Below are 15,059 nucleotides of genomic sequence, written 5' to 3'. Positions count from 1 at the left end.
ACCTAATACTTAGTGCAGAAGCCTAAGAACCAACAGAACTGGGTGTGATTCCCACTGCAGCTCCTTATGACCCTGGGCAACTCATTGGGCCCTGCTCCATCTCTGGGCGTCGGGCCCGGCTCCATTTCCGGACTTTGAGTGGGCCTTCCTCTGTCTCTGGGACTTCGACAATTTCTCCATCTCCAGATGTCTCGTTGGGCCTTGCTCCATCTCCGGATGTCGAGCCCTGCACTGTCTCTCCGACTTTGGGCATTTCTCTGTCTCTGGACGTCAAGCTTTTTTCCGTCTCTGGTTGGTTACTGAACTGTGGATGTCGTGCCCTCCTCCGTTTCCGGACGTCGGAACCTACTCCAGCCATTGAACCTTTCTCCTTCCAGGCAGCTCTGAACGTCAAACCTTGCTCCCTCTCTGGACTGCTCCGAAGGCCGAGCCTTGCTCCGTCTTCAGACAGCCTTGAACGACAAGTCTTGCTCTGTCTCCGGACAGCTCCTAACATCGAGTTTTTCTCTTGCTCCAGACAGCTGCCTTGCTTCATCTCCTGACAGCTCTGGATGCCTCTCGGAAGAGGGGGTTTCGGACTAGTCATGCCACTAGAGGTTGTCTCTAGCTCTGTTGGGGTTGGGAAGCCCTCATCCAGGTGTGTCATGCCTGTTCCCTCTTCAGGAGGCCATATCTCCATTTGTGGGGGTTGTGCATTGCTCTGTTTGAGTTAGCAATGCCTTGTTCCCTCAGGCCATCGTACTTTGCCTTTTTTTTTTCTATGGGTTTTTGCGCAGTTCTGATTTCGCAGCCCGTCTTTGTCTCTGGCTGTTAAGGTTCCAGCTGTCTGGGTGGAGGATGATCCCGGGTGGTTGGGCTCCAGCTCTGATTAGGGGTATCGTCCCAGGCTCTGGAAGTTGGGCTGGATGCCAACTTTGCCGGTCGTTGGCCGTGAGGGCTTGTCCTGGCTTAAGTTGCTGGTTTGCTCCGATGATGGGCCTCGTCCTTCTTCTTTCAAAGTCAAGGCTTCCTCAGTCACCTAGGTAAGCACTGGCCCATTGGCTGGAGTTGGGCAATGCTTTGTCTCCACAGATCATTCAGAGGTCAACTTCTGGTTTCCACGTTTTTTCGCCATGTCTGGAGCCTTCCCTTTCTCCTTACCTCCTTTATAGAGTTGGAGTCCGTTCGGCAGGTGGCAACTTACTCCGTTTCCAGGAGTTGAGCCTGGCCACACCTCTGGGTGTGGGGTTTTGACCTGTGCCTGGTCTAGTCGTCTTCGTTCCTGTCTTCGGAGCTGGGCTCTGGCTCTGCTAGGTAGCCCTTGCCCCTGGAGGTTGAGTCTGATGCTGTCTTTCATTATTTCACCTGGCTCTTTGGCTAGCTTTGCTCCTTCCCAAGGGGATTGGTCTGTTTTTCACTCTAGTTTTCCCCTTGTTCTGTCTCCGCATAGCCTGCCCAGTTTCCTAGAGGTTGACCATTGCTCCGGCTTGGATACTGGGCTTGCCTGGTCTATGGCGGTTGTGACCTGGGCCGTCCCTGTAGGATGGGTTTTGCTCCTTGCCTGGCTCACACACATTCTTCAGCCTTGTTTTTTGCTGGCTGCCGCTGTGTGCTTCACGATGGTTGTCATGGTTTTTCAATTTCACATAGAAACCTTATGATCAGTGCTTACAGCAGTCAGACTAGGGAAGTTCCTAACGGACCTCTTGGATGCCTATTTCCACATTGTCATCAGAGCCAAGCACAGATGATTGCTCCACTTTTGTGTTCTGGGTCAGCTCTTCCAACCTTCGTCACAGTAGTCATGGCAGCTCACTGTATTTGAACAGTTGATCTGAGCCAATTCCAAGGTGGAGTTGAGGCTGGTGACCTCTCAGGTGATCTGACTGCTCAAGTTCCCAGGCTAGGTAGTGAACTATGCCAAGAGTCAGCCAGTACCATCTCAGAGGTAAGAGTGTCTCAGAGTTTGTTTCAACACCAAGCATGTTATGCTGTTTCTGATCAGGCAAGGTCCTTCAGTGTGCAAAAGGTACCCTGAGTTTGGGATGATCTGCAGCTCCTGGGCTCCGTGGTAATGATGCAAGAAGTAATGCCCTGGGCAAGAACCCATATGAGACCCCTTCAGTGGGCACTGTTATGCCAGTTTGACAGGTCGAGGTTTGGCTCCTAGTCAGCAGAAGCTTGAAGTTACAGCTGGCATGATGGGACTCTCCAGACCATCTCAAAGAGGTTCCCCTGGATCCCCCAAACTGAATGATACTTACCATGGATGCGAATCTGGTGGACTGGAGTGCCCATCGTTTAGGTCACATGGTGCAGGGACATTGGTCTCCACAGAAGGCCTCCTGGAATATCAGTCTTGATTGGCTCTTCCCCCCACCGGCTCCACCACCCAATTTCGGCTAAGCTTCTGAGGATCCATTCCTTCTGCACATGATTCCTTTATGTATATCCCACGCATGTTTGAATTCCGTTACCGTTTTCTTCTCCACCACCTCCCGCGGGAGGGCATTCCAAGCATCCACCACTCTCTCTGTGAAAAAACACTTCCTGACATTTTTCTTGAGTCTGCCCCCCTTCAATCTCATTTCATGTCCTCTCGTTCTACCGCCTTCCCATCTCCGGAAAAGATTTGTTTGCGGATTAATACCTTTCAAATATTTGAACATCTGTATCATATCATCCCTGTTCCTCCTTTCCTCCAGGGTATACGTGTTCAGGTCAGCAAGTCTCTCCTCATACGTCTTGGAATGCAAATCCCATACCATTCTCATAGCTTTTCTTTGCACCGCTTCCATTTTTTTTTTTACATCCTTAGCAAGGTATGGCCTCCAAAACTGAACACAATACTCCAGGTGGGGCCTCACCAATGACTTGTACAGGGGCATCAACACTTCCTTTCTTCTGCTGGTCACACCTCTCTCTATACAGCCTAGCAACCTTCTCGCTACGGCCACTGCCTTGTCACACTGTTTCGTCGCCTTCAGGTCCTCGGATACTATCACCCCAAGATCCCTCTCCCCCTCAGTACATATCAGACTCTCACTGCCTAACACATACGTCTCTCGTGGGTTTCTACTCCCTAGGTGCATCACTTCGCATTAAATTTTAATTGCTAAACCTTAGACCATTCTTCTAGCTTCCGCAGATCTTTTTTCATGTTTTCCACTCCCTCCCGGGTGTCCACTCTGTTACAAATCTTAGTATCATCCGCAAATAGGCAAACTTTACCTTCTAACCCTTCGGCGATGTCACTCACAAATATATTGAACAGAATCAGCCCCAGCACCGATCCCTGAGGCACTCCACTACTCACCTTTCCCTCCTCCGAGCGAACTCCATTTACCACCACCTTCTGTCGTCGGTCCGTCAACCAGTTCCTAATCCAGTTCACCACTTCGGGACCTATCTTCAGCCCATCAAGTTTATTTAAGAGCCTCCTGTGGGGAACCGTGTCAAAAGCTTTGCTAAAATCTAAGTAGATTACGTCTATAGCACGTCGATGATTCAATTCTGCAGTTACTCAATCAAAGAATTCAATGAGATTTGTTTGAAACATCTATGTCTAGAGATCATGGTAGCACTAGATTGGCACAGTCAACTCTGGTATACTGATCTTGTTAGGCTACAGTTGGGTCCCCAGTTCTGCCTCCATGGAAACCCGCACTCATTCAGCACAGGATCTGGATCCTTTCTGACGTATGGCTTGGCCTTTGAGAGGTGGTGCCTGAAGTGCAGAGGCTTCTGTCATAGCAACCTTGCTATAAGCTTGGCAGTCAGCATCTGGCTAGCCTTTGAAGTTTGGTATGCAGAGCAGAAATTCTCTTCGCAGTGGCCTTTTTGCAGTGGGAATTTGACCAGGGCCTAGCCTTTATTTCTCTAGAGATTCAGGCTCTCTCTTGTTTCAGTGGTAGTATTTTTGGTCTCTCTATAGCTATGCAGTCAGATGTGGGATCTTTTTGTGGGCAATTAAGCAAATTCAGCCCCCATTGCAAGGAATGGGTGCCCCTTTGGGATCTTATTTTGGTCCTGAGTGCTCTTTCCAAGTTGCTCTTTGATTCTCTGAAGGATTTGTCATTGAAGACAGTCTTTTTAGTAGACATTTGTTCAGCTGGGAGAGTATCCGAATTGCAGAGTCTTTCTTACAGAGAACATTAGCTGTCCTTTTTTGGCTAACTTCTGTTTCCATGAGAACGGTAGCATCCTTTCTTTCAAAGTGGTTTTCCTCTTGTTATCTAAATTAGGTGATTGTGCTTCCAGCTTTCTCAGCATCAGAGAATTCAGGGGTTCCCGAACCCTTCATATACTTTATGTATGCAGGACCTTCTTGTGTTATTTGAAGGTCACAAATTCTTTTCATAAGTCAGATAGACTATTTGTATTGATTCATGTAGTACATGAAGGCGAAGCCGCCTCAAAATCTGTTGCTCGTTGAATTAAGGAGGTCATAGAAGCTGCTTACCTTCTGAACTGGAAAGCCGTTTCAATGGATCTCAGAGCTCACTTGGGCGACTTCTTGGGCAGAAGCTGAAGCAGTCAGCCCTGGGGATATTTGCAGACTGGCCACTTGGTCTCTGCTGCATTCTTTTATGAAATATTACAAGATTGTTGTTGAGGTCAGAGGAGGAGATGTTTTTGGCAGAGCTACATTGCAGGGTGCCTTGTCTTCTGCCTACCCAATGGGATAAAGCTTTGGTACATCCTGTCAGTCTGTACTTGACTAGCAAGATGATGGAGAAGGAAATTTACCCTTACCTGGTAATTTCCTTTCCTTGAGTCTTCTAGATCAGTCCAGGGCCCATCCAGGAAGACAGCGGAGTCCTGGTAGTCCTTAACTTCTGGCTGCCTGTCCTGTTTATTATTCATAGTTTTCTTTTGATGTTCTGCGGTGTGAAGAGTTTTCCCCTGTGAGCAATTGCAAAGGAGTGGAGGAGTGGCCTAGTGGTTAGGGTGGTGGACTCTGGTCCTGGGGAACTGAGGAACTGAGTTTGATTCCCACTTCAGGCACAGGCAGCTCCTTGTGACTCTGGGCAAGTCACTTAACCCTCCATTGCCCCAGGTACAAATAAGTACCTGTATATAATATGTAAGCCGCATTGAGCCTGCCATGAGTGGGAAAGCGCGGGGTACAAATGTAACAAAAAAATAAAAATGGGTTCCACCTGTGTATAGGCTCCTTTAGTTAATTCTTAGCTTTGGCATTAGCATACTGGGAATATTCCTGGGTACTCCTTCTGTTTTACTGATGATGTCATCAGAATCTTTAAGTCTCTGTCTCTTATCTGCTGATAAAGGGACATAACTCATCAGCCTGGACTGGTGTAGCAGGACTCAAAGAAAGGAAATGATCAGGTGAAGGTAAATTAAATTTCTCCATATCCTCCCTTTACTATGAAGTTTTTTTTTAGGGCACCCAGCAGACTGTCCTCTTAGAAGGATAAAGACAGTCTTGGAGTTTCAGTGGAAGTGCATAGCTTTTTTTTTTTTTTTTTTTTTTTTTTGAAAGACCCAGTATTGGGTTAGTAAAGAAATAGCCTTACTACATTCTAAGCTCTAAAGCACTTTTTTATTTGAATACTGTAAAAATGGTGTGTAGCACAGATTAATTTGAAAAGTTATTCAGCCAAAGTGCAGTATCTCTTGAATAAGTCGATTTGACTGGTGCTTTTCTCTTTTGCAGGAGAAAAAGGTGTGGGAAAATGTACCCAGAAGCCATTGCATTACAAAAGTTGTCTGTTCCATAGAGTAGTGAAGGATTTTATGATCCAAGGAGGGGATTTCAGTGAAGGTAAAACTCTGAAATACCAGGTACTAATAATATCTAGGTTGATGGTTCAAGATTTGATTACGCAGTATTAATTTAAATTCATTATTTTGGTTCTGTTTCTAGGAAATGGTAGAGGAGGTGAATCGATCTACGGTGGATTTTTTGAAGGTAAATGATTTGCTTTGTTGTCCATTCTGGTACACTGTATCTCATGGATAGCCATGCAGTATTCTGTAAATTTGGGATAACAGTACCATCAAACATATAAAAGGCGAGTGTCGTACTCACTCGCAAATGCGCACTAGAGACTTCCCTCTCTGCTCCGCCCCTGCATCAATACGTGATGAGGGGGGCGGGACAGAGTGGGAAGTCTCTACTGCACATGCCGCAGACGTACGTACTCGCAACCCCCCCCCCCCCCCTCCCCCGAGGTCACTGCTACCGCTCCCCCCACCCGGAGTCGCCGCCCCTCCACCTGGCCCAAGCACTGTCTTTCTTATTGAACTTACATCGCACCACGCAGACGCAGCAGGCACATCAGCAAAGCTGCCGTCGGGACGGGCTTCCTTCTCTGCCTGTGTCCCGCCCTCACCGCGTTACGTCACACGAGGGCGGGACACAGGCAAAGAAGGAAGCCCGTCCCGACGGCAGCTTTGCTGATGTGCCTGCTGCGTCTGCGTGGTGCGATGTAAGTTCAATAACAGACAGTGCTCGGGGGGGGGGGCCTTGGACCCCCCCCCCCCCCCATTCCAAAACTAGCCCGTTTACACGGGCTCAACGGCTAGTTGTAAATGGTAAAACACATGAAGTAAAGAAAACCATGAACCAAATATTTAGTGTAGCTTAGTTTTTAGAGAAACAGGTTCTGAACCAAGCAAGCCAGGGTTCAAATCTCATTTCTTCTACTGTTTTTGACCTTGGGCAATTCACTTCACCTTTTATTGCCTTAGGTACAATAGATTGTAAGCCAGTTTGGGCAGGGAAACACCCGAATAGGTAACTCAATGTGAACTCTTTCCCCCCTCCCCCCAAATAAAAAAAAACAAACAAACCAAGAGCTCCACAGGGAAGCTCTCTTTGGCACGATGCAAGTTCTACGTTGAGTTTTAGCAGTAAATCTGAGAGAGAGAGGTCGTACTCCACATTCCCAGGTTTAGTGAGGTTAATTCCTGTCATGGTATGTGCAAAACTAAACCCATTTGGAGAAATTTCCTCCCAAGAGACCAGTATGCAAGTGCAAAGGTGATGGTATAATGATGTGATACCAATTATTTAAGAAAATCTTTTCTGAAAAGTTTTTAAAACTTCCACTTAATATTCAGATGTCCTGAATTATGTTCAGAAGACACTTAACATTTTCAGTACTGAAAATGATAAATACACATTCCTTTGCCACCAACTAAAATCCTAAATACTTATTCATGTGTTTGAGTCTTGTATTTTCCTCTGTTGCCATCATTGTTTGCTTAAAATCCCAAACACTGTCTGACTTTTACCTGATTTAGAATGCCTCCTAAGGTATCTTCTGTTTGTTTTTCATAAAAGGTATGTAGTCTGTGAAAAACAAAACACACAGACATCAGAAAAAGGCAAAAAAGAAAAAGAAACACTTATAATAGAGTGAACATAATGTATCCACAGTGGGGAGGCCGATTGCTCCAAGTGCATGCAATATAGACACACCTTTTTTCACGCTATTTGGGAGTTCCCCTGGGTACAAAATTTTTGGGATCAGGTCAGACGGTTTTTGTCTCGTATATTGGGTTGTGTGGTACGGGGGTCAGTGGAGCAATTTGTGCTTGACAAATCCAAAGCTTACTATCCTATGAGTAGACATGCTACCCTTTTGTGCCGCAAATTGACTCTAGTAGCTCAAAAAGTTATATTACAATATTGGACTTTAGCTGATCCTCCGGCATATTGGCACTGGAGAAATGAGATTCATCTGTTGGCTGCTGGGGATGCTAGGGGGTCCCCCAGGCGCAGGAAGGCCTTTCTGTTGATATGGAATCCTTACCTGTCCAGTTTAAGCCCCTGAGGGTGCAGCCTCATTGTCAATATCACTGGCTCCCACTCAAGGAACGTATCACCTTTAAAGTATGCACATTAGTTCACAAAATCATTCATGGTGAAGCCCCTACATACATGTCTGACTTAATAGACCTGCCACTCAGAAACGCTAAAAGATCATCCCGAACTTTCCTCAATCTCCACTTCCCTAAGTGCAAAGGCATAAAATACAAAGCACTGCATGCATCCTCCTCGAAATGCACCACCTGCTCTTCTGATCCCATCCCCAGTGGAGGAGTGGCCTAGTGGTTAGGGTGGTGGACTTTGGTCCTGAGGAACTGAGTTTGATTCCCACTTCAGGCACAGGCAGCTCCTTGTGACTCTGGGCAAGTCACTTAACCCTCCATTGCCCCATGTAAGCCGCATTGAGCCTGCCATGAGTGGGAAAGCACGGGGTACAAATGTAACAAAAAAAAAAAACCTTCTCTCATATGAGCACACAATTCTGGAACACACTACCATGCAACCTGAAAATGATCTACGAACTGACCGACTTCCGCAAACTACTGAAGACTCATCTCTTCAAGAACATCTACTGCAAGGACCAAAACATATGAATTCACACACACTATAGAAAAGCACCAATTCACTCTCTTCTGAATTCTCTTCCCCATACTTTCACCACACTAAAAACCACACTCACAAATAAAACTGTTACACCCTAATATCCTTTCGTTATTGTCCTATCGCCCCATCATTTCCCCATTGTCACATTCCATTGTTTCTATTCCTAGATGATATTTTGACTTTGTCTTCCCACAACTCTTCACAATGTACCCATAATCATATCATGACCAATTGTATTTCTATTATTCACAACGTATTGTAAGAAACACTGAGCCCGCAAATAGGTGGGAAAATGTGGGATACAAATGCAATAAAATAAATGTGATACCTCAACCTGGGTTTTTTTGTTTGTTTGTTTTTGTCTGAAGCCAGTTAGATTTGGTAGGGGGGGAGGGGAAGGAGTGTTTCTCGTGGGACCAACCTAGGTGCCATCAGGGTCCGGCCCTGGGTTGAATCCTCTGAGATAGGGGGGAATAGGATGGGAGAGGGGGTTTGGGGCTTTGTAGTGACATTGAGTTTTGGATGGTGAATAGTGAATTCAGCAGGGATGGGGGTTTGGTGGGGCTTTATTAAAATGTTAATTATAGGCCAAGAGTGCCCACTGTGTTAGTTTCAATGAGTGAGTGACGTGGACTGTCAATAATGTAGTGGTATTTGTGATTTTGTTACTCTGATATTGCCTTCAATAAAAATGTTGAAACATAATATTCTACCAAACTCATATCTTCAAATATCAGACAATGCTGTCATAATTTCTCCTAGCAGAAATTTAGTTTTTCTGCCGTCATCTACTATGTTAGCTGATATTAATGACTGCTAATCCTTATTTTTAAATGTTCCTGACTTTCTCTTTGCTGCATCTTCCCCAAATATCTCATTTCCAAACTTTAGTACACCTCTCAGTGGCATAAGCTCAAGTTAAGGGTCCCCAAATGATGATTCAGAAACAACTCTCAGAGTGGGGTGAGGGCTCTTTCAGTAGATGGCTGCAGATGCTACATGAATGGAATTTTACATCTTTGCGCATTTACTGATTAGACTTAGAATACCTGTGCTCAGTCTTGGTCTCTTTATGTAAGGTACAGTAACTAAAGTTGTACGGCTAGTGATTTAAAAAGTACTGTGTAGATTTTGAAATAATTAAAAACCTTTTGTTTTGCTAGATGAAAGCTTTTCTGTGAAGCACAACAAGGAATACCTGCTGTCCATGGCCAATAGAGGGAAAGACACAAATGGTTCACAGTTCTTTATGTAAGCATTGTACATGTTCCTTGCTTGATTTTTGTGTGATATAAGAAGTTGTAGCTCTGGGAAGAATACAGCTGTTTATTAGATATTGACTTTTGTGTGAGAGGTGCAAAAGTTAAATTTAGATTTCTTGAGGCCAGTCTGTTGGCCCAGTGGCAATGTTGTGTCCAGGAGATGTGAATTTAATTCCTGGACCCTTCACTTATTGCTCAGATTGGCAGAGGTCATTGATGTTGTGGAATTAATGTTCATAACCCCCAAATGAGGTGAAGAGATTGGGAAAACTTTCAGCCATCATTCACAAGTGACATTAGCTGAAGGTGCATTATTTCTGGGTTCTAGAGGAAATTAGTCTGGCACCCGGCTAATGAGAGTCATGCTGTAGGTGAAGGAAAATTGTAAGAATGGTGATTCGTTTAACATGATTAAAAATTATCTTCCATATCATCAAGCTGATCAATCCATAGACTGGTGGGTTGTGTCCATCTACCAGCAGGTGGAGATAGAGAGCAAACTTTTGCCTCCCTATATGTGGTCATGTGCTGCCGGAAACTCCTCAGTATGTTCTCTATCTCAGCAGGTGGTGGTCACACACAGCAGCAGCTCTGGCTAGGCCTCCAAGCCTAATCCTTAGGTTTTGTTGAGGCCTGGGGTTGAGGGCTCTTTTGAGCAAGTGAAACCTGGTGGTGCCAGGTCCCTCCTTTTCTCCCCCCTCCCGCTGGCTCCGTTTTAAAAAAAAAAAAAAAAAAAAAAAAAAAATTTTAAACGTCTTTAAAGGCGTTTAATTCGACGTTTCTTTAAACGTTCATTGCAGCTACTCACTGGGACACCAGTTCGTTACAGCTCGGAGCGGCAAGCAGGTAATTTTACCTTTTTATAGCGGGCAGGGGGTTCCCCGATTCTTCTCCTCGTGGCATATGGCGTCGGAGGGCGAGGGCGCAAAGGGTCGCTCCCCGGATCGCTGGAGCGCTTCTAGAGGGGATGCGGGGGTTTTACAACCTGATTCGCCCTTGATGGGTGACAGTTTAGTGACCGATGAATGTCCCGGTCGTTCCTCCGGCGTGGCGGTTTTTTCCCGCCATAAACGGCCATCCCCCGCTCCTCGCCTCCGCCATCTTGGCCGGCCACGCGGCTCGGACGGCTTCTTCGTGGGCCGCCCTTGAGGTTGGAGACATTAATGCCATGAACGCCCTTAATTTGGGCGACGGCACAAAGCGGCTAAAGTTAAGCGCCGTTCTTCCCGCGCGGCTCCTTCACGGAGTTTCGCGCCGGACGCCATTTTGGATGCGCAGCATGTCTCTCCCCCGCTATTGCGAGCGCCGGTTGAGAGTGCGTCTAGGGCTGTTGCCCAGGCTGCGGAAGTGCACTGTCTGGGGGGTTTCTTCCCCGAGTTTGTTTTGCTGCTGCATCAGGCTTTCCTCATGCAAAACGCTGCCCCTGCTCCCTCTTCTGATAAAGAGGTTGAGGTTCCCAGAGGTAAACGCCCTCGGGTTGATTTCCAGGCCTTGGAGGACTTTGTCTCCTCCGATGTAGATGAGGGCAGCGTGTCTGAGGTCTCCCAACGGTCCTTTGCGGATTCCTTGGAGGAGATAGATCCCCGCTCGGATGGAGCGGATGACCCTTCTGCAGCGCGGTTTTTTAGCCCAGAGGATTTGCCCAACCTGTTGTTATAGGCCATGGACACTTTAAAGATTTCCTCTCCGGAGGACGTCTCTCCCTCAGCCCCTGTTGGCTCTGCCATTATGCTGGGGACGTAGCGCCCGCCTAGATCCTTCCACGTGCATGATGCCATGCGCACCTTAATTGCGGCTCAATGGGATGTCCCGGAAACGAGCCTTAAAGTGGCTAGGGCTATGTCCCGCCTCTATCCTTTGGCTGTGAGTGAACGTGAGGCCTATCTGTGGCCTACCGTGGATTCTTTAATCACTGCGGTGACTAAGAAAACGGCGTTGCCGGTGGAAGGTGGCACGGCCCTAAAGGACGCCCAAGACAGAAGATTGGAGGCGGCCTTAAGGTCGTCCTTTGAGGCAGCTGCGTTAAGTTTGCAGGCCTCAGTTTGCGGCTCCTATGTGGCCAGGTCGTGCCTGACTATGGTGCAGCGGGCTTCCCCCTCGGATCTTTCCTTGAGGGCTGATTGGCCGGCCCTGGAATCGGGCTTAGCCTATTTGGCAGACTTGCTGTATGATGTCTTGAGAGCCTCAGCTAAGGGCATGGCTCAGACAGTCTCTGCGTGGCGGTGGCTTTGGCTGAAACATTGGTCTGCTGACCACGCCTCTAAATCCCGCCTGGCTAGATTGCCTTTTAAAGGCAAGCTGCTCTTTGGGGTCGAGCTGGACAAAATCGTGACCGATCTCGGCACGTCTAAGGGCAAGAAATTACCAGAGGTCAGGGCTCGGGCTAGTACTCGTCCCGGTACCTCCAGAGGACGGTTGCTGGAAGCCCGTCGGTACCGCCCGGGCAAGTCGGGTTCCTCTGCCCCCTCTTCCTTCAAGAGGAATTTCTCCCCCAAGCAGCATTCCTTTCGCAGAGACCGCCGTCCCGGAGGTGCTCCCTCCGGTCCTCCCCCAGGGTCTCGTACCCAATGACGGGGCCTTGGTCCACGCCCCAGTGCAGATTGGAGGACGGCTGTCCTCGTTTCTGGGCGAGTGGACCACTATAACTTCAGACGCGTGGGTGCTGGAAGTCATCAGAGACGGCTACAAGCTAGAGTTCTGCCAACCCTTAAGAGACGGGTTTGTACTCTCTCCCTGCAAGTCTCCGGTCAAGCTGTGGCAGTGCAGCAGACCTTGGACAACCTGATCCGCCTGGGTGCGGTCGTTCCGGTGCCAAAAAATCAGATTGGCAAGGAACGTTACTCCATTTACTTTGTGGTTCCAAAGAAAGGAGGTTCTGTCCGGCCTATCCTCGACCTCAAAGGGGTCAATCGGGCCTGGAAAGTGAGGCACTTTCGCATGGAGACTCTCCGCTCTGTTATAGCGGCAGTGAAGGCAGGAGAGTTCTTGGCTTCCTTGGACATCAAGGAAGCGTACCTGCATATTCCCATCTGGCCTCCTCTCCAACGCTTTCTGCGTTTTACAGTCCTGAGACGACACTTCCAGTTCAGAGCCCTCCCTTTCGGGTTGGCTACTGCTCCGCGGACCTTTTCCAAAGTAATGGGGGTCATAGCGGCCTTCCTGCTAAAGGAAGGAGTACAAGTCCATCCTTATTTGGACGTCTGGTTGATCCGAGCCCCCTCTTATGCAGAGTGCGGCAAAGCTATGGACCGGGTAGTTGCTCTGGTGAGCTCCCTGGGATGGATCATCAACTGGAAGAAGAGCCAGCTGCGCCCGACTCAGTCCCTGGAGTATCTGGGAGTTCGATTCGACACCCAAGTGGGCAGAGTGTTCCTGCCAGACAATCGGATTGTCAAGCTTCAGGCTCAGGTGGACTAGTTCCTAGTAGCCTCTCCTATTCGGGCTTGGGACTACGTGCAGCTGTTGGGCTCTATGACGGCCACGATGGAAGTAGTGCCCTGGGCCAGGGCTCATATGAGACCACTACAGCTATCTCTGCTGCTGCGCTGGACTCCGATGTCGGAGGATTATGCTGTGCGCCTTTCCGTGGACCCAGCAGTGCGCAAGGCGCTGAGCTGGTGGACGCAGACAGACAAGTTGTCTGCAGGATTGCCTCTGGTGACCCCGGAGTGGATTGTCGTCACGACAGACGCCTCTTTGATGGGCTGGGGAGCCCACTGCTTGGGAAGGACAGCGCAGGGGCTCTAGTCTCCTGCAGAGGCAAGTGGTCTATCAACCTCCTGGAACTCAGAGCCATTCGGTTGGTGTTATTGGAGTTCATCCCGGTACTGGTGTTGTAGCCTGTACGGGTCCTGTCGGACAATGCCACGGCTGTGGCCTATATCAACCGCCAGGGAGGTACCAAGAGCGCCCCTCTAGCCAAGGAGGCTATGAGTCTTTGCCAGTGGGCGGAAGCGAACCTGGAGCAGCTTTCAGCGGCCCACATTGCCGGAGTCATGAATGTCAAGGCGGACTTTCTCAGTCGCCATACCTTGGAGCCCGGAGAGTGGCAACTATCTGCTCAGGCGTTCTTGGACATCACGAAGCGCTGGGGCCAGCCGAGCCTAGATCTGATGGCGTCATCGGCCAATTGCCAAGTGCCGCGCTTTTTCAGCAGAGGACGGGACCCTCGATCCCTGGGAGTAGATGCTCTTCTCCAACAGTGGCCGACACAAGAGCTCCTCTATGTGTTCCCGCCCTGGCCCATGTTGGGCAGGGTGCTAGACCGGGTGGCAAAGCATCCCGGCAGGGTAATCCTGGTGGGTCCGGATTGGCCCAGACGTCCCTGGTATGCGGACTTGATCAGGCTCTCAGTCGACGATCCTCTGCGGCTGTCAGTGGAGCAGGGCCTGTTACATCAGGGTCCCGTGGTGATGGAGGATCCCTCTCCCTTTGGTCTTACGGCCTGGCTATTGAGCGGCAGCGTCTGAGGAAGAAGGGCTTCTCAGACAAGGTCATCGCCACTATGCTGAGAGCGAGGAAGCGCTCTACTTCTACTGCTTACGCCAGGGTTTGGCGTATCTTTGCAGCATGGTGTGAAGCAGGCTCACTTTCTCCCTTCACTGCTCCAATTTCTTCAGTGTTGGCGTTCCTGCAAGAAGGTCTGGAGAAAGGCCTGTCGCTCAGTTCCCTTAAAGTCCAGGTAGCGGCTCTGGCTTGCTTCAGGGGCCGCCTGAAGGGTGCTTCCCTGGCTTCGCAGCCAGATGTGGTGCGCTTTCTCAAGGGAGTTAATCACCTGCGCCCTCCTCTGCACTCAGTGGTGCCTGCGTGGAATCTCAACCTGGTGATAAGAGCATTGCAGAAGCCGCCTGTTGAACCCTTGTCGAGGGCATCTCTGAAAGACCTGACGTTGAAAGCAGTCTTTTTGGTGGCTATCACTTCAGCCAGAAGAGTTTCCGAGCTCCAGGCGCTCTCATGTCGAGAGCCTTTTCTGCAGTTCACTGAGGCAGGAGTGACTATTCGCACAGTGCCTTCCTTCCTGCCCAAGATTGTTTCTCGCTTCCATGTGAATCAGCAGCTCTGTCTCCCTTCCTTTCGTAGGGAGGACTACCCAGAGGAGTACTCCGCTCTTGAATATCTGGATGTGAGACGAGTCATCATCAGATACTTGGAAGTGACCAATGATTTCCGGAAATCGGATCATCTGTTTGTCCTGTTTGCAGGTCCTCGTAAGGGTCTGCAGGCTGCTAAGCCTACAGTGGCAAGATGGGTCAAGGAAGCCATTGCAGCGGCTTATGTGGCCGCGGGGAAGGTGCCGCCTATCCAGCTGAAGGCTCACTCCACGAGAGCTCAGGCGGCCTCGATGGCAGAGGCCGGATCCGTCTCCTTGGAAGAGATATGCAAGGCGGCAACGGGGCTTCGGCTCATACATTCTC

General features: G+C 48.9%; 1 protein-coding gene across 1 annotated transcript in view; it reads left to right on the top strand.

The window, feature by feature from the left end:
- The window catches only part of PPIG (peptidylprolyl isomerase G), a 168,009-nt gene that overhangs the window by 9,772 nt on the left and 143,178 nt on the right, over positions 1 to 15,059 (top strand). Inside the window, exons 4-6 of the mRNA XM_030208759.1 lie at positions 5,660 to 5,767; positions 5,870 to 5,914; positions 9,547 to 9,634. Coding sequence (XP_030064619.1) covers positions 5,660 to 5,767; positions 5,870 to 5,914; positions 9,547 to 9,634 — 241 coding nt within the window. The remainder of the gene's footprint in view (positions 1 to 5,659; positions 5,768 to 5,869; positions 5,915 to 9,546; positions 9,635 to 15,059) is intronic.

This window comes from Microcaecilia unicolor, chromosome 7 (assembly GCF_901765095.1).
Source record: "Microcaecilia unicolor chromosome 7, aMicUni1.1, whole genome shotgun sequence".
Taxonomy (NCBI): domain Eukaryota; kingdom Metazoa; phylum Chordata; class Amphibia; order Gymnophiona; family Siphonopidae; genus Microcaecilia; species Microcaecilia unicolor.
This window is presented reverse-complemented; position numbering and strand designations above follow the sequence as displayed.